This window comes from Populus alba, chromosome 11 (genome assembly GCF_005239225.2).
Source record: "Populus alba chromosome 11, ASM523922v2, whole genome shotgun sequence".
NCBI classification, from domain to species: domain Eukaryota; kingdom Viridiplantae; phylum Streptophyta; class Magnoliopsida; order Malpighiales; family Salicaceae; genus Populus; species Populus alba.
The window spans coordinates 8,309,874-8,328,530 of NC_133294.1; the positions used below are offsets into that span (position 1 = coordinate 8,309,874).

An 18,657-nucleotide genomic window follows, 5' to 3' on the forward strand; every position below is an offset into this window, starting at 1 on the left:
AAAAAGAGTTACATGAGCTGAAGCAAGTGTGCCAGGAATGTCAAGATATTGACAGCTTTACAATTCAAATGAACTCCAAAATCGCTGAGCTAGACATCGCAAGAGAAGAATTACAAAGAGTCAGGACTACATTAACATTGTTTGAGACAATGGTCCGAACATTAGAAAGGAGCAATGAAGCCTTAAGGGCCAGCAATGAATGATAATCACCGATAACGTCTTGTTGCATGCAAAAATAAGACATATGACGAAACAGATTGGGCAAGTGGCTCGTTATGCGGAGAGGATGATGCAACAAGCTACCCAAGTTGGAAATAGTGTTACAAAATATCGAGAATATATGGGGGCTCTCATTTCATTTGTTGAAGACTTAGCTGATAAGGGGGATGCCTTGTAAAATAGTTTTGTATTAAGTGCTGTTTGATTTATACCTTTTTGTACAAGCTTCAGTTTTGTTATAAAAAGGTTATAACCTATCTTTCTTTCCACTTGAATGTTACTGATAAAGAACTTGGCAAATACTCTTTACAGCAATCAGTTCAGCTCAGAAATCTTGCCTAAAGGATTACGAAAGTCATGAATCAGTTCATTAAAATATACATACGCATCCTACTTACATCATACATTTGTTTATAATATGTCATTTGCATACCACAGTTGAAACATAGGTCCCCCACATAAGGTCCATTACACCAGATTCAGAACAAGAATGGAACACGAAGAGAGGGCTCACCTAGAATCCCGCTACCAGAGCGAGCTAGAATCAGTGAAAAGTGAAGTGTCACGGATGTCTAATCTGCTTGAACAACTGTTAAAAGCAAAAAGTGGGGAGGGAACATCCGCCCAGCCAGCTACGAGTTCACCCATATCACACATTCCCATAGCATCACCAATTCTGGGCAGATTCAGTAACAGAACAACATTTTGCGCCAGCCATCCCTATTCGGCCAGCTCACACGCTACCCACCGTGGATTTAACGACGGATGGGCCTGTTGATAGTAGGTCAAGCAATTTCATAAGCCAAGATAAGATATCTGCATTAGAGGAACGGTTGAGAGCTGTAGAAGGAAATGATTGGTTTGACCCAACACGAGCAGCTGATGTATGTTTGGTACCAAACATCGTGGTACCAAAAGATTTCAGGATCCCAGAATTTTACCAAATATACAGGCTTAGAGTGCCCAAACACACACCTACGATCTTACTGCAACAAGATGGCTGAAGTGATCCATAATGATAAAATGCTGATATATTTTTTTCAGGATAGTCTATCAGCTCTGCTTTAAATTGGTATATGAGGTTGGAAACTGTTAAAATTAAGACATGGAAAGATTTGGTGGAGGCTTTCCTCAAACAGTATAAATTTAACCTGGAAATAGCCCCAGATCGAACAAGCTTGATGTCCATGGAAAAGAGAAGCCAAGAGTCAGTCAGGGTGTATGCACAAAGATGGCGAGATGAGGCGACACATGTCCAACCTCCTTTAATCGAAACAGAGATGGTGACTTTATTTGCTAACACTTTTAAAGCACCTTACTATGAGCATTTGATGGGCAGCTCATCTCAACATTTTTATGATGTTGTACGAGTAGCAGAGAGAATAGAACAAGGCATTAAAGCCGGGCGCATACCGGAGCCTCTAGAGAAAAAAGGGATTTTCTGGAAGAAGAAGAGAAGGAGATGTTAACAACTTAGAGGGAGGGTATAAAGGCAAAAGAGTAAATTACCCAAACCCAGAAACATCTACCCCCCAATTCACCAACATGAACTTTCCCAAACCCTTGCCTCCAAATCCAACCAACAGAATAAATTACCCACCTAATATCCAAAAACAACTATCAAAAGCCATATACCAGATATACTTCTGAGCAATTACCTCCATTACCAATGCCTTTAAAAGATTTATACGCTAAAATTGCTAAGTATTGGGCAAATAACCCCAATCCATCTACCGCAAATCCAACCGCCTTTTCCTATGTGGTACAAGCCAGAACTCGCTTGCGAATACCATGCCGGTAATTCTGGGCACGCAATTGAAACTTGCTACGCTTTTAAAAGGAAGTTGTTAGAACTCATCAAGATGGGGTGGGTATCATTTGAAGATCCACCTAATGTCATTTCAAATCCATTGCCTAAACATACTGGTAGTAGTTCTGGAGTGGGCATGATAGAGATTGGCAATCAAGGCCAAATGTTGAAGGTATCCATGAAGAGGTTATACGATATGTTGTTACAATCAGGATTCCTAAACATAAGCACTACATGTCAATTGGGAAGTGATAACTATTGTGAGTTCCACAGGATGGAGGGACATCATATCGAAGATTGTGTCAAGTTTCGCCAGAAGGTTGCAAAGATGCTACTCATGGGAGAATTGAGACTCGAAACCCTGGGGGGCAACCAGGAGGTGAGTATGATGGAAGGCCAAGACAAATTATCAGAGGTCTGTAGAGTTCAACCTTTGGCTAATGGGTTCGCAAGGCTGATCTTGACTAAACCTTCCTTTACCAAAAGAGATCACAGTGCAATGCCATATAACTATGTTTGTACCTCGAACATTCAAGCCCCTCTCCCTTTATTTTATTCTGAGGTTAGTGGGCTAACACGGAGTGGCCGCTGTTTTACACCTGAAGAGTTGAAGAAGGCCAAAGGTAAAGAAATGGTGGATCTTGATAAAGAAGTAGAGGTGAATGAGCCAGTAACAGAGAAGGAGTCAAATGAATTTCTAAAGTTGATCAAGCATAGTGAGTATTGCATAGTGGATCAACTCAAAAAGACTCCAGCAAGGATATCTCTCATGTCCTTGATACTAAGCTCGGAGCCTCATCGAAATGCCTTACAAAAGGTACTGAACGAGGCATATGTCCCCCAGGACATTGAACAAAAAACCATGGAGCATTTGGTAGGGAGGATCCACGCTTCAAATTACCTATATTTCACGGCTGACGAACTAAGTGCTGAAGGAACTGGGCATAACAAGCCATTGTATATCACCGTGAAATGCAAAGATTTCCTTATTGGAAAGGTGCTTGTTGATAACGGCTCGGCTCTTAATGTATTGCCCAAATATATGCTTAAAGAAATGCCAGTTGATGAATCTCATCTAAAGCCTAGCACTATGATGGCACGAGCATATGATGGCTCACCTAGACCAGTCATTGGGAATTTAGAGGTTGAGTTGTATGTGGGTCCACAAATGTTCGTAACCACATTCCAAGTTATGGATATCCACCCTTCTTATAGTATGTTACTCGGAAGGCCTTGGATTCATACAGCTGGAGCAGTACCTTCCTCATTACACCAGTGTTTGAAATATATCATGAACGGGATGTTGGTAACCGTCAAAGCAGAGGAAACAATCTCCATGGTAAAGAATGTGACCATACCCTTTCTGGAGGCAGAGGATTGCACAGATGAGAATCTTCATGCCTTTGAGATTGTAAACACTGAGTGGGTACCGGAAAGCACAGTGCTAAGAAAGCCGAAGATATCAACAGCAGCAAAGATGGCCGTTCGATGTTTCTTGGAACATGGAATCCCTTTCCAATATGACCCTATCACGGGAATACCAAAAAGGATTAAGCCAATCACAATGAGAGCTGTTGACCAAAGATTTGGGCTGGGATATAAGCCTAAGAAGGAGGATCATCGTTGGGCTGCCAATAAACGAAGAGAACGAAGAATGGCTAGAATCGAGGAAGGGAGCCTGAAGAAGAAGAAATGGAAATCCCTCCACTGATGGTTTTCTTTCCCAAAGGCAGCATATGTGATGCAACCAGATAACCGAGCAGAAGATGATATTCAAAGGATGGCAACTATGAGCATCAACACCTTGGAAGATGATAAGGAGGAAGGAAGTGGCACAAAAACAATAGTTGAAATGGAAGATGAAGTGCTACCACAACTGACTGTTGAAATGGAAGATGAAATGCTACCACAACTGACTGTGCATATTCTAGAAGAACTCCCCACTAAGACTTTTGTGCGAAGGTTGACTGAAGGTGAAAAGTTTCAAAATTGGGTGACCCAAGAAGCTCCGCTAGTATTTAAAATGTAAACCCCTTGTGCTTGCCTTCATATGCTTTTGTTTGTTTATTTGTTTTTGTCATTTTAGTTGATAATCAAGGCTCATGATGTCAACTAGATTTTGTCTTTATCAGTGATCCCACTTTTATCATAATCAAGGAGATCATACTTTTTCTACATTCATCTGTCATTTTTTCTCTCTCTCTCTTCTCGCTTTTACATCAAACATTTTCCGCTTTCAGGAATCCTGAAAGCGAATCTTCCACAACATCACATACATTTAATATCAAGAATGAATGGCCAAACTTTAACGAACATGTGACCATGATGGAAGAAGAAGAAGGGGACGAAAACAATATCAAAGAATTCACAAAACTAGTAGAGCAACATGAAAAAACATGGGAACCTGCTGCTGAAGAACTTAAAATCATAAATGTAGGCTGTGATCAGTCTAAAAAAGAATTGAAAATAGGGACACTGATTACGCCTAAGCAAACGGCTGAGTTAAATGCTTTACTACATGAGTACTCAGATGTTTTTGCTTGGTCTTACAAGGATATGCCTGGTTTGAACACAAATATCGTGGTACATAAGATCCCATTAGAGGAAGGGTGTAAACCAGTCAAGCAGAAGTTGAGAAGAGCACACCCAGAGACATGGATCAAAGTGAAAGCGGAACTTGAGAAACAATGGAATGCTGGATTCCTAGAAGTTGTTACATACCCGCAGTGGGTATCCAACATTGTTGTCGTACCAAAAAAGGAAGGGAAAATTAGAGTTTGTGTGGACTTCCGGGATTTGAACAAAGCTAGCCCTAAAGATGATTTTCCACTACCTCACATAGATATTTTAGTGGACAATGCTGCCCGTAGTTCCACTTATTCCTTTATGGATGGTTTCTCAGGATACAACCAGATAAAGATGGCTACAGAAGACAGGGCAAAAACGACTTTTGTCACCCCTTGGGGAACCTACTGCTATAAGGTTATGCCGTTCGGTTTAAAGAATGCAGGTGCCACCTATCAAAGAGCTATGGTGACTTTATTCCATGATATGATGCATAAAGAAATCGAGGTGTATGTAGATGATATGATTGCCAAGTCAAAAGAGGGAGAAGATCATGTCAAGGTGTTGAGGAAGTTATTTGAGAGATTGAGAAAGTATGAATTAAGACTCAATCCTGCAAAATGTTCATTTGGGGTTAAGTCCGGCAAGCTGCTGGGATTTGTAGTCAGTGAGCAAGGTATAGAGGTGGATCCTGATAAAGCAAAAGCCATCCAATCCATGCCAACCCCAAAGTCAGAGAAAGAGGTGAGGGGATTTTTGGGCAGGCTGAACTATATTGCCCGATTCATAGCCCAGCTAACTACCACATGTGAACCTATCTTTCGATTGCTGAGGAAAAAGAATCCTGGGACTTGGAATGAGGAGTGTGAAGAGGCTTTCAATAAAATCAAGCGTTATTTGCAAAATCCACCTTTGCTTGTGCCTCCTACGTTAGGAAGGCCTTTACTTTTGTATCTGACAGTGACAGAAACGGCTATGGGATGTGTACTTGGACAGCATGATGAAACCGGGAGGAAAGAAAGGGCTATCTATTATCTAAGTAAAAAAGTTCACTGAATGTGAGTCTAGATACACGGTAATAGAAAAACTATGTTGTGCATTGGGATGGGCAGCAAAACGATTACGACATTATATGTTATATCACACCACTTGGTTAATTTCAAAAGTGGATCCATTGAGGTACATATGTAACAAGCCCTATCTCTCCAGCCGAATTGCAAGGTGGCAGGTTTTGCTATCTGAGTATGATATCGTATACATGACACGAAAAGCTGTGAAAGGGAGCGTGATTGCTGACCACTTAGCTGATAATGCTATTGCAGATTACGAGCCACTGGATTTTGATTTCCCGGATGAAAATTTATTATCAATAGAGAGAGAAGAAGAGATGACAGATTGGTGGACTATGTTTTTTGACGGAGCAGTGAATGTATATGGTAATGGGGCCGGTGCAGTGATAGTCTCTCCTGATCAAAAGTTGTATCCAGTTTCAGTTAAATTGCATTTTGAATGCACCAACAATACAGCTGAATATGAAGCTTGCATTCTTGGTTTAGAAGATGCATTAGAGATGAAGATTAAAAAGCTGGATGTATATGGTGACTCAATGTTGATTATCTGTCAGGTGACGGGAGAATGGCAAACCAAGGAAGAAAAATTAAAGCCTTACCAGGAATATTTGTCCTCATTATTAGGCAACTTTGAAGAGATAAAGTTCACTCACTTGGGAAGAGAAGGGAACCATTTTGCAGATGCTTTGGCTACTTTAGCTGCTATGGCTACCATTGATCTCGGGCATAGGGTACAACCAGTACACATCGACATTAGAAATAATCCAGCTTATTGTTACTCCATTGAAGAAGAAATAGATGGGAAGCCTTGGTATTACGATATCAAGAACTTCGTGCAAAAGCAAGAATATCCAGAGGAAGCTTCGAAGACGGATAAGAAGACCCTAAGGAGATTGGCTATGAGTTTTTATCTAGATGGAGAGATTCTGTATAAAAAATCATTTGATGGAACCTTGCTAAGGTGTTTAAGTGCAACAGATGCTAGAAAGGCTTTGCAGGAGGTTCATGAAGGGATTTGCTCAACTCATGCTAGTGGACATATGATGGCAAGGAAAATACAAAGGGCTGGTTATTTCTGGATGACATTAGAGAAAGACTGCATTGACTACGTTAAAACATGTCACAAGTGCCAGGTGCATAGTGATAAAGTCAACGCACCTCCAACCCCTTTGTTCAATCTGGTATCTCCCTGGCCATTTGCAATGTGGGGACTTGATGTAATCGGGCCTGTTAACCCAAAAGCCAGCAATGGGCATAGATTCATCCTTGTAGCCATTGATTATTTCACGAAATGGGTAGAAGCCTGTTCATATGCTCATGTGACTCAGAAAGTGGTAAAGAGGTTCATAGAGAAAGACTTGATTTGTCGTTATGGGGTGCCAGAAAAGATAGTAACGGATAATGCTCAGAATTTCAATGGCAAAATGATAGCAGAGCTTTGTACTAAATGGAAGATCAAACATTCAAATTCCTCACCATATAGGCCAAAGATGAATGGGGCCGTGGAAGCAGCCAATAAGAACATCAAGAAAATCGTTCAAAAAATGGTAGTCACCTATAAAGATTGGCATGAAATGTTGCCATTTGCTCTCCACGCATATCGTACTACAATAAGAACCTCGACCGGAGCAACCCCATATTCGTTGGTATATGGAATGGAGGCAGTAATGCCATTGGAAGTTGACATCCCATCATTAAGGGTGTTGATAGATTCAGAGTTACAAGAGGCTGATTGGGCCAAAGTGAGATATGAACAGTTAAACTTGATAAGTGAAAGGAGGATAACCGCAATCTGTCATCACCAGCTTTATCAGAAAAGGATGGCCAAGGCATATGACAAGAAAGTTAGACCTCGTGTGTTCAAAGAAGGAGATCTAGTGCTGAAGAAATTATTGTCTCTGCCAGGAGAAGATTGCAGCAAGTGGGCTCCAAATTATGAAGGTCCCTATGTCGTAAGGAAGGCTTTCTCAGGAGGAGCTCTGACATTGTCCAGAATGGATGGAGAAAGATCTACCCAGACCTGTGAATTCTGACTCTGTAAAGAGATATTATGTCTAAATGTGTTCAGTTTTCTCATGAAATCAATAAAGTAAAGTTTGGCCATGATTTCTTTGTATAAAGAACCCTGTCGTTTCATTTGATCTCACCTTACTCAGATTGTGCATCTTAACAGAATTGATTTTGTGCATGATTATAAGAAATGCATCATATAGTGCTCAAAGATGAACTTTAAGCAGTTCCTATTAAAGAAGTGACCAAACCGAAATAAACCTCAAAGCTGACCCTGAGATAAAACTTTGTCTCTACTAGCATTGCTGGATTTGCATGGATGAATGGTTAGATCCTACATATTTTCCTGGGATAAGAACAAGGTTTGTCAAACTTAACAATGTGCGTTTTGAGATGAGGAAAGGCCATCTTTGTCATCCATTCACGTGTCTAAATAATTTCATCCTTCGTAATCCCTATTTTGAGCTGGATCGTTTTTTTTTTATCACAACCCTGACTAGGATCACCCCACACTGGGGGCAAATAAGAGGTATTGAGAAGACACTCAGAATCAATAGGAAAGGGGAGGGTTCAAGACAAAGATTAACGACGAAAAAAAAAGAGAAGAGAGACCGACTAGAGGGTAGAAAAGATTGATACTAATATCGAACCCAAGACTATCCAAACAAAGCAGTGAAAAGGGATGCTAGAATTGACCATGTAATATTTGGTCTCTTTTTATCATCCAGACAAAGCAGTGAAAATAGCCGAGGAGATTTGGTTATGTCTCAGTTAGCAGACACAACAAAGGCACTAAAGGCAACATTCTGAAAAAAAAAGAGGGGTTTTGGTATCAAGAACGGAATCGTCAAATGACTTTCAAAGTTGATTGATGAATAGTTGATCCTAGATCATTAAAACCCTTAAACACTTTTTGAGACCATGAAATTCGTTTTTTTTAGCCCATACTTATAGCCTACATTACAAGCCGTTAAAAGTCCTTTCTAATCAAGCGCGTGTACTTTGTTTGATAAACTTTGATCTCATGACCCACATGGTTTGATATAGTATGGAAATTTGTTGTGCTCTGTGCAAAACAAACAATGCTAGTATGAGACAATTGCTTTTATATATACAATTTTTTTCAAGTCTATGCTTGAACCCTTTTCAAAAGATTAAGCAGAAGGTCACTTTTTAAAAAAAAAAAATGAAGAGCTTAACCTAAAGACAACAACATCCTAAAACCCGAGAAAACTAGTATTGGGAATTGCTTAAACAAGTCTTTAGTGTGTATGTTGACAGTACTTGTAGTCATGAACAAGTTCAAGTTTGTTTCGTGTTGTTAAAGATTCTTTTTCTTTAGGCAACCCTATCCTTTTCTATGATTTCAGACAAACAAAAAAAAAAACAAAAAAACACAAAAAAAAAAACAAACACAAAAAAAAAAACAGCCCTTTATTTTGAGAAAGACAAATAAAACATGAGCAAAAAGAAGGTGATGGGGCGCCTAGTGAAGAAGTGGAGATTTTCTTCCTTGAAATATAATGGATAAGAGAAAGACTGTGCAAGGAAACACATACCAGCAACGGATTGCAAAAACACAAGACAAGCTCATACAAAGGAAAGGGTTTTACGAAACTTCAGGGACCTATGTTTCAATTTTAGGTAAGGGTGCATGCATTATCATTACATTTTAGACCATTGCATGCACAATTTGTTTTATTTAGTTGCTTAAGGAAAATATCTGAGTGAAGGTCCAACGGGTTTGTGGACACTTGACCACACTTCATTTTCTTTCCACCTAGGTAGGTCACCCATTACAATGAGACCGTTGTCTTTACATTTCTTTTGTTTTGGTTTAATGAGGTTGCCAGATGGGATCTCATGTAGCTTTGGTTAAAGGGTATCTCCATATGGGATTTCAGGTTGACCGAGCTACACACACACACAGGATTTTGGTTCTGGTTAGAGGGGATTGCCGAAAGGAATCTCAGTCTATCCCAACCACACACAGGTTTTGGTTAGAGGGGATTGTCGAAAGGGATCTCAGTCTATCCCAACCACACACAAGGATTTTGGTTCTGGTTAGAGGGGATTGCCGTAAGGAATCTCAGTCTATCCCAACCACACACAGGATTTTGGTTCTGGTTAGAGGGGATCGCCGAAAGGAATCTCAGTCTATCCCAACCACACACAAGGTTTTGGTTCTGGTTAGAGGGATTGCCGTAAGGAATCTCAGTCTATCCCAACCACACACAGGATTTTGGTTCTGGTTAGAGGTGATTGCCGAAAGGGATCTCAGTCTATCCCAACCACACACAAGGATTTTGGTTCTGGTTAGAGGGGATTGCCGTAAGGAATCTCAGTCTATCCCAACCACACACAGGATTTTGGTTCTGGTTAGAGGGGATCGCCGAAAGGAATCTCAGTCTATCCCAACCACACACAAGGTTTTTGGTTCTGGTTAGAGGGATTGCCGTAAGGAATCTCAGTCTATCCCAACCACACACAAGGATTTTGGTTCTGGTTAGAGGGGATTGCCGTAAGGAATCTCAGTCTATCCCAACCACACACAGGATTTTGGTTCTGGTTAGAGGGGATCGCCGAAAGGAATCTCAGTCTATCCCAACCACACACAAGGTTTTGGTTCTGGTTAGAGGGGATTGCCGTAAGGAATCTCAGTCTATCCCAACCACACACAGGATTTTGGTTCTGGTTAGAGGTGATTGCCGAAAGGGATCTCAGTCTATCCCAACCACACACAAGGATTTTGGTTCTGGTTAGAGGGGATTGCCGAAAAGGATCTTAGTCTATCCCAACCACACACAAGGATTTTGGTTCTGGTTAGAGGGGATTGCCGTAAGGAATCTCAGTCTATCCCAACCACACACAAGATTTTGGTTCTGGTTAGAGGGGATTGCCGAAAGGAATCTCAGTCTATCCCAACCACACACAGGTTTTGGTTCTGGTTAGAGGGGATTGCCAAAAGGAATTTCAGTCTAGCCCAACCGCACATAAAGTTTTGCTTTGATACAAAGAAATAGCCGAATGGGTTTTCTAGCCAGTCAAGTTTGAGGAGAGTGGTGTTGAACATTTGGTTTTTTCTATCTTTATAACACTTACTATGCAAAATCGTTGCTCCGTAAGTATTATAAAGAGGGGGCATCTGTTGTAACCCATTTTTGGGTCCTCACCTAAAAAATACAAAAAAAATCAAAAAAATATATTATTAAAAAATATAACAGTGAAAAAATGTCAGAGCGCCCTAAAAATGCTCAAAAAAATTGATTAAGGATGTTCAAAAATCAAAAATTAATTTTTGACAGTATATCATTTGACTGATGAGAGCCCCCGATGATAAAGAAAATTCAATTTGTGGAAGAAAAATGCAAAATTAGAAGTTTATGGACTCAATTAAATTTTATTGAAGGTTTAATTGAATTTATAGAGGTTTTAATTGCAAGAAAAATTGATTTTTGGAGTTATTTTGGGCTTTAATTGGAAGAAATTAATTTTCTGGGGTCAAATTATAATTTTTGGAAGTTAATTTGGTCAAATCAGGGGCTTAATTGCATACAAATGAAGTTTAATGGCCAATTAAGGACTTAATTGAAGAAATCCGAGACCAAGGACGAAATCGTAAAACGCGCGCAAATTGAGGGACGCAATTTGAATCTGACATGTTTTACCGCCTTTTCCTTTTAAATGAAACGGCGCGTTTTGACCAAAACGGCGCCGTTTCACGTACTGTTTATTAAAAAAAAAAAAAAAAAAAAAAAAAAAAAAAAAGAGAAAACGCAAAACGGTGCCGTTTTGAAACGGCACCATTGTCTTCTTCCCTGCGCACGCAGAGAACAGGGGAGAAGAAATTTTTTTCTTCTCCACTTTTCGCCGAACTTCTTTCCCGGATTTGGCTCAATAAGACGCCTACAATTCAGCCACTTACATACTTTTGTCGGCCACTTCGATAGTTGGGGGGGGGGCGGCCACTGTTGGCCGCCCCACCGTGACGTTCCCCCTGTTTTTTCCTATAAAAACAGGGGAACGGGACTGAAAAAAAAGGGAGAGGGAGTAGGAGAAGGATTCCACGAAATAAAGAGGGTAGAGAGAGACGAGAGAAACAGAAAGAAAAAAAAAGAAAAAAAGAAGAAGGAAGAGATTCGGCAGAGAAGAGAACAAAAACAGAGGAGAGAGAGAGAAGGAAAACCGCCGGCCACCGTGCCTCCGCCGCCAGCAGCACCGCCTCGACGCCACCGCAGGTACGCCATCCTGTTGCCCCGCCTCTGCCTCGCTTTGTTTATGATTTACTGCGCCTTCATGCAGAACGTGAATTAATTCACGTTCTGCAAATAACGAAGGGCTGGTTACTGTGCTGATGCACAGTAACCAGCCCGTTTGGGTCTGGGCTGGGCCGTCGGCCCAGCCCATGTAAATAGGCTTGGTCGGCCCGGCCCATGCATTTGGGCCGGGTCCGGCCCATTTTTATTTTATTATTATTATTTTTTTGTTGTTATAATTTTTATATATATATTTTTTAAAAAGCACATTTTCTTCTATCATTTTGCTTAATATCGTCTGTATTTTACATCGTAAAAATATAAATCCGGTATTAAAATACCCCGTTTTTGTCCCGTGGTACTGTTCACATGATACTGTTCACCCGACCCATTAAAAAAAAAATCAAAATATTTATTTCAGCATTTTATAATATTTCCGCATAGTTTTTATGTCATTTTGATTTAATATCGAGCAATATTTTTATGTCGTAAAATATAAATCCGGTACTGAAATACCCAGTTTTCAGCTTTTCGTATTCAGAATTCTGAGGTAAATTCTATGTCGTAAAAAAACAAAAATTAAAAAAAAAAAGAGAAAAAAATGTTTTTGTGCATACGGTCAAATGTCTCAAAAAAAAAAAAATCATTTTTGTATTTTTCATAAAAAAAAAAAAAAACAATAATGTTTTAGCATGCATTTTGGCTTTAATAACCAGTTTATTAAAGTCAAGAGAATATTGGCCAAAATTTCAAAAAAAACAACAAAAAAATTTATTTTGTTTATCTTTTAATATCTAGGGTATGACATTATACGTAATACATATTCCGGATATTTAATTTATTATTATTATTTTTTTATAGAACTTGGGATATGACATTACATGTAATGCGTATTCCGAACAATAAAAAAAAAAAACCACAAACAAGACCTTAGATTTTATCAGACATTAAAACAATGCAGCCTACCTTAGGTAGGGCGTAGTTGGGGTGCTAATACCTTCCCTTTACGCAACCAGTCTCCGTACCCGATCTCTAAAGACCAGTTAAGATTCCTAGTAACCAGAATACTAGGTGGCGACTCCCAGTCCATATTTTCACATATAGAGACAAGAATTCCTTGTCTCTCCCTATTTGCCAGGAATAAATTATTCAAATTTTCCCTTGAGGGTGGACGATCGCTGCGCCGCCGCACACGTGCGACAGGTATCATAAAGAATAGCATATGATAACAGAATTATAAATCTCAGCTCTACAATTTCAATTTTTGCAAAAATTTGAGTCTGGTAGAGGTCCAAGAGTTTAGAAAGAAATTCTCGAGCATGTATAAAAGGATGACCGACCACAATTGAAATGTTAAAGGGGGAGGGAGAAATATATCGATGCAGCAAAAAATTGTAAGGACCAAGAAAAGGGGAGAAGTCGAAGTAATTAAATTTACAATGAAAAGAGATAATAGAAAACAACTCTTAGACGGAAAATCCTTACATGACGAACATCTTCTGCATGCATAGTGTATGAAAGTGAGAGGATGTCTATGTTGTTCTGAACACCCCGTGAACTTATAACCTGATATTGATCATTAAAATTCCATCAAAGCAGTAATGGGTAAGGAGAAATAGGTGGCATTTTTCCATTATAAATGAGGGAAGCCAGCACTGATCAGTCAAACAAGAAAAGGTTAACACCAAACATGATTCAATATAAGCTTTTATAACAACAATCGAGTAGAAACAAATACCTCTTTATCTTTATCAGTGAGAGTAGGCAGATTAGTATGGATTTGAGAAACATGCAAAGTATATAGCAGTCCACTCAATGTAGCAGTTCTTTAACAAACCTAAATCTGCTTTCTTCAAGTGAATCTATAACAAGAAAAGCTGATAGCCCTTCATCTGCTTTCTTCAAGTGAATCTATAACAAACCTAAATCCACCGCGTTGCTTGATAGCCCTTGGATTTGCGCCACCAACGATTCTGCCGTCGCCATCTTCTGTCTCTGTTTATTCCTTCTTTTTTTTCTCTTTCTTTTTCAATCAATTACAAAAAACAAATAAATTTGTTTGAGAGAGAGAGAGATTTCACAAGGCTTTTTTAAGCAGGAAATTATCTTCTGCCTATCTGTGTACGATCCAAAATCTGAAAATATTCCATGCTTTTTTAAGCAGGAAATTAAAAATAAATAAATAAATAACAGTTTCCAAGATTAAAAAATAAATGCTTAAAAAACCTAACAACGGCTAACTAGGGTTTTAACTTCCAGAAATTTACAAAAATCGGAGTCTCAAACCCTAAGTTCTAAGTAACAAATACAGGCACTAAAACCACGGCGTAGCGCAGCAAGATTAGCAAGAAAACTTACGAAATTGTCACTCCATCGACTAGAAAGGGGTTTGGCTTGAAGAAGAAGAAGATGAGGAGTAGTGGAGGATGTTAGGATACTGGCATGCAAACCCGACAAGACAAAAGGCAAAAATGAGAAATGAGACACACAAGAATTTACGTGGTTCACCCAATTAGGCTACGTCCACGGGCAAGTATAGAAGGATTTTACTAAGTAATGTGGGAATTACAACCTCTCTCAAATAATAGGAGAACAACTAAGAATCTCTCTATTATTAGGAGAAACACCTCACTTACTCTCTCACAAATACCTCACAATTTTGTGGGATTATTTTCCCTCTCTCACTCTCCTCTTGCTCTCTCTTAATTCTCTCTTGTGATGTTGTGCATAAGGCAAGGATGCACTGCCTATTTATAGGCAAGCTTCCTTGCCTTAGTCATCTTGTAGCACCGAATTGGTGCCTACAATATTGATTTAATTGGCTGGCACCAATTCGGTGCCTACAATCTTTGACTTAGTTGGCACCAATTGGTGCCAGCTAGCTTCTAGTTTCTTCTAGCTAGAAGCTGCCAACTAGCTTCACATTCTCCCACTTGAAGACTTTGATGATTTAATCAAGTCTTCACACATGATCATCTGTGACTCTTCTATCCTGTCAATACTTGCCATCGTCATGCTGCTTACGTGTCTGCTAGGCCACAAGAGGATCTGCACCATATATACTTATCAGTGTTGACTGGTTTGGTCAAAGCATCTGCTGGGTTTTCCTTTGTGTGAACCTTCTGAAAATCCACGCTTCCATCTTCCACCACTTCGCGAACAAAGTGATACTGAACATCTATATGTTTTGTTCTTGAATGAAACGCTGGATTCCTTGCAATATGCAAGGCACTCTGACTATCACAATACAAAAAGAATCCTCTCTTGTTTGTGCCCAAGCTCCTCCATAAGTTTCTTCAGCCATATTGCTTCTTTACAAGCCTGTGTAGCTGCCATATACTCAGCTTCTGTTGTGGATAATGCTACAACAGTCTGAAGTTTAGAGACCCAGCTCACAGCTCCTCCTGCAATTATGAACACATAGCCTGTAGTGGATTTTCTTTTCTCAAGGTCACCAGCAAAATCTGAATCAACATAACCTCTGACAGTAAATTCTGATCCTCCATAACATAATGCGGCATCTGAGGTACCCTTGATGTATCTCAAGATCCTCTTAATAGTATTCCAATGCTCTTTACCAGGATTTGCCATGTATCGACTAGCTGCTCCCACTGCTTGTGCAATGTCTGGTCTTGTACATATCATGGCAAACATTAAACTTCCCACTGCTGATGCATACGGTACTCGAGACATCTCCATCCTCTCTGCTTCATTGCTAGGAGACATACTTGAGGATAATTTGAAGTTAACAGGAAGTGGAGTGGAAATTGGCTTACAATCTTGCATGTTGAAAGCGTCGCAAGATCTTCTTTAAATAATTCTTCTGAGAAAGCCAAATCTTCCTCTTACTTCTGTCTCGGTGAATTTGCATCCCTAGAATCTTGTTTGCTGGTCCCAAGTCCTTCATATCAAACTCCCTAGCCAACTGTGCCTTCAATTCTTGGACTCGATCTTTGTTGGGGCCTATTACCAACATGTCATCCACGTACAACAACAGAATGATGAAAACATCATTTTCTTCAAACCTCTTTGTAATACGTACAATGGTCTGAACTGAGTCTGTTGTACCCAAGGCTAATTATGAAGGAATCAAATCTCTTGTACCAACACCTCGGCGCCTGTTTGAGACCATATAGAGATTTGTTCAACCTGCAAACCAAGTTCTCCTTGCCTGTTTCAGCAAAACCCTCTGGTTGGAGCATATAAATTTCTTCTTCAAGTTCTCCATGAAGAAATGCAGTTTTCACATCTAACTGCTCTAAGTGAAGATCAAATATAGCACACATTGCCAAGACTACTCTGATTGTAGTAAGTCGTACCACCGGAGAAAATATCTCATTAAAGTCTATTCCTTCTTTCTGAGCATATCCTTTCACCACCAATCTTGCACGATACCGCTCCACTTGATCATTGCCATCACGCTTGATCTTGTAAACCCATTTGTTGCCAATGGCCTTTCTTCCTTGTGGTAGCGGAACAAGATCCCACGTGTTATTCTTGTGCAGAGCTTCAATCTCCTCTTGCATTGCTGTCATCCACATAGATACATCTGTGCTTTTGATAGCCTCATGGAAAGTTGATGGCTCTCCATCCTCTGTTAGAAGACAGTATGCAATGTTGCTCTCAGTAACATATTCTGAGTGCCAAGCCGGTGGTCTTCTTTCACGAGTTGACCGTCGAACTTCAGGAGTTTCAGACTCTATTTGTTCTTGTTCTTCATGCTCTGGTACAGCTTCAGAAGAAGTATGATTCTGAGTATTTTCCATCTGGACTTCTGTAGTCTCCTTTAAAATGCTATTATTTTCTTCCATTTGCATTTTATCTTCTGCAAATATGACATCTCTGCTGATGACTACCTTGTGGGCAGTGGGATCCCACAAGCGATACCCCTTCACTCCATCAGCATACCCCAAGAATACACATTTTCTGGATTTTGAATCCAGCTTGCTGACCTCTTGAGTATTGTACATCACGTACACAGGACTTCCAAATATATGCAATCGAGAATAATCAGCTGGCTTTCCAGTCCACATCTCCATCGGTGTCTTCAACTCAATTGCAGTAGACGGAGATCGATTTATTACATAACAGGCGGTATTGACTGCTTCTGCCCAGAATGACTTTTCTAGACCTGCAGCCTTCAACATTGCTCTTGTTCTTTCCAATAGAGTTCTGTTCATCCGCTCTGCCACTCCATTTTGTTGTGGAGTGTATGCCGTTGTGAACTGCCTTTTGATACCTTCATGTTGACAGAAGTTATCAAATTCATCACTGGTATATTCTCCTCCATTGTCAGTCCTCAAACACTTGATCTTCTTTTCAGATTCAAGTTCTACCCGCGCTTTGAAGGTTTTAAAAACTGCGAACACATCTGCCTTCCTTCTAATCGGATACACCCAACATCTCCTGGAGAAGTCATCTATGAATGATACAAAGTATCTTGCTCCTCCCAAGGATACAACCGGTGCTTGCCAAACATCAGAGTGAATCAGGTCTAAGATGCATTTGCTCTTAGTTGTTGACGTGCCAAACTTCAACCTATGTTGTTTGCTTGTAATACAGTGCTCACAAAAGGGTAAAGTAACCTTTGTAAGCCCAGGGAGTAACTTCTTATCAGAGAGAACCTTTAAACCTTTCTCTGACATGTGGCCTAGTTTTTGATGCCACATCATCGTCTTCTCTTCTGCAGGACTAGCTGATGCGATTGATGCTTCTGCCCCATGATGCGTTTCTCCCATTAATACAAACATATTAGCAACTGTCTTTCTTGCCTTTAAAACCACCAGCGCGCCTTTGACAATTTTCATGATTCCATTGTCTGTTCGGATCTTACAGCCAAGACTATCAAATTGTCCTACAGACAAAAGATTCTTCTTCAAGTCTTTCACATGTCGCACTCCTGAAATAGTACGAATTAAGCCATCATACATCTTCAATTTGATGGTGCCAATGCCAGAAATCTCTACAACATGATTATCACCCATGAACACTGTACCTCCAGAGATAGGTTCATATGTATGGAACCAATCTCGTCTAGGGGTCATATGCCATGTTGCTCCTGAATCCATAAGCCAGACCTCAGTGAGCTCTTCTCTATCTGTAGAGCTTGTTGCTGCTTCACTATATAAAATCTCTCCATCTTCTGAGGTGCTTGCAACACATCCTTGAGGTCTTGATGACTCTGCAGTATTCTCTATACCCTTTTTAAACCAACAATCCTTTTTGAAGTGCCCTTTTCTGCCACAGTTGTAGCATTTCATAGCCTTCTTACTTCTTGATTTAGACCTCCCCTGCCTTTGACTCCCACTGGAGCCACGCTCCGTTGATCTTCCTCTTGACACCAATAATGCCTCTGCTTGGTTTGAACTGTTTCTGTCTCCTTTGTTTTTGCGCCTATTTTCTTCTTCCAAGATAGTGGCTGCAACATCATCGAAGACTAAATAGTCTGAGAGGATATTATTGGTCAAGTTGATAATGAGCTGATCATACGAATCAGGAAGACTTTGAAGTAGAAGCTCTGCACGTTCATTTTCCTCTATTTGCTGACCCAATGTAGTGAGTTGTGAAAATAGAGTTCTGATTGTGTTGATGTGGTCAGTCACCGACGTGGTTTCTGCCATTCGAAGGGTATAAAGTCTCCGCTTTAAGAAAATCTTAGTGTGCAAAGACTTGGACTCGTATAACTTTGTTAGAGTCTCCCATATCTCCTTAGCTGTTTTCTTCTCCG

The 18,657-nt window shown here is 40.0% G+C and overlaps 1 protein-coding gene and 1 pseudogene across 1 annotated transcript; one reads left to right on the forward strand and one right to left on the reverse strand.

Moving 5' to 3' along the window:
- Positions 1-18,657, reverse strand: part of LOC118033102 (pyruvate kinase 1, cytosolic-like) — a 61,119-nt pseudogene that overhangs the window by 10,386 nt on the left and 32,076 nt on the right.
- LOC118036558 (uncharacterized) lies at positions 1,977-3,740 on the forward strand. The gene has a single exon (XM_035042274.2). The coding sequence runs from the start codon at positions 1,977-1,979 to the stop codon at positions 3,738-3,740; it is 1,764 nt and encodes a 587-aa protein (XP_034898165.2).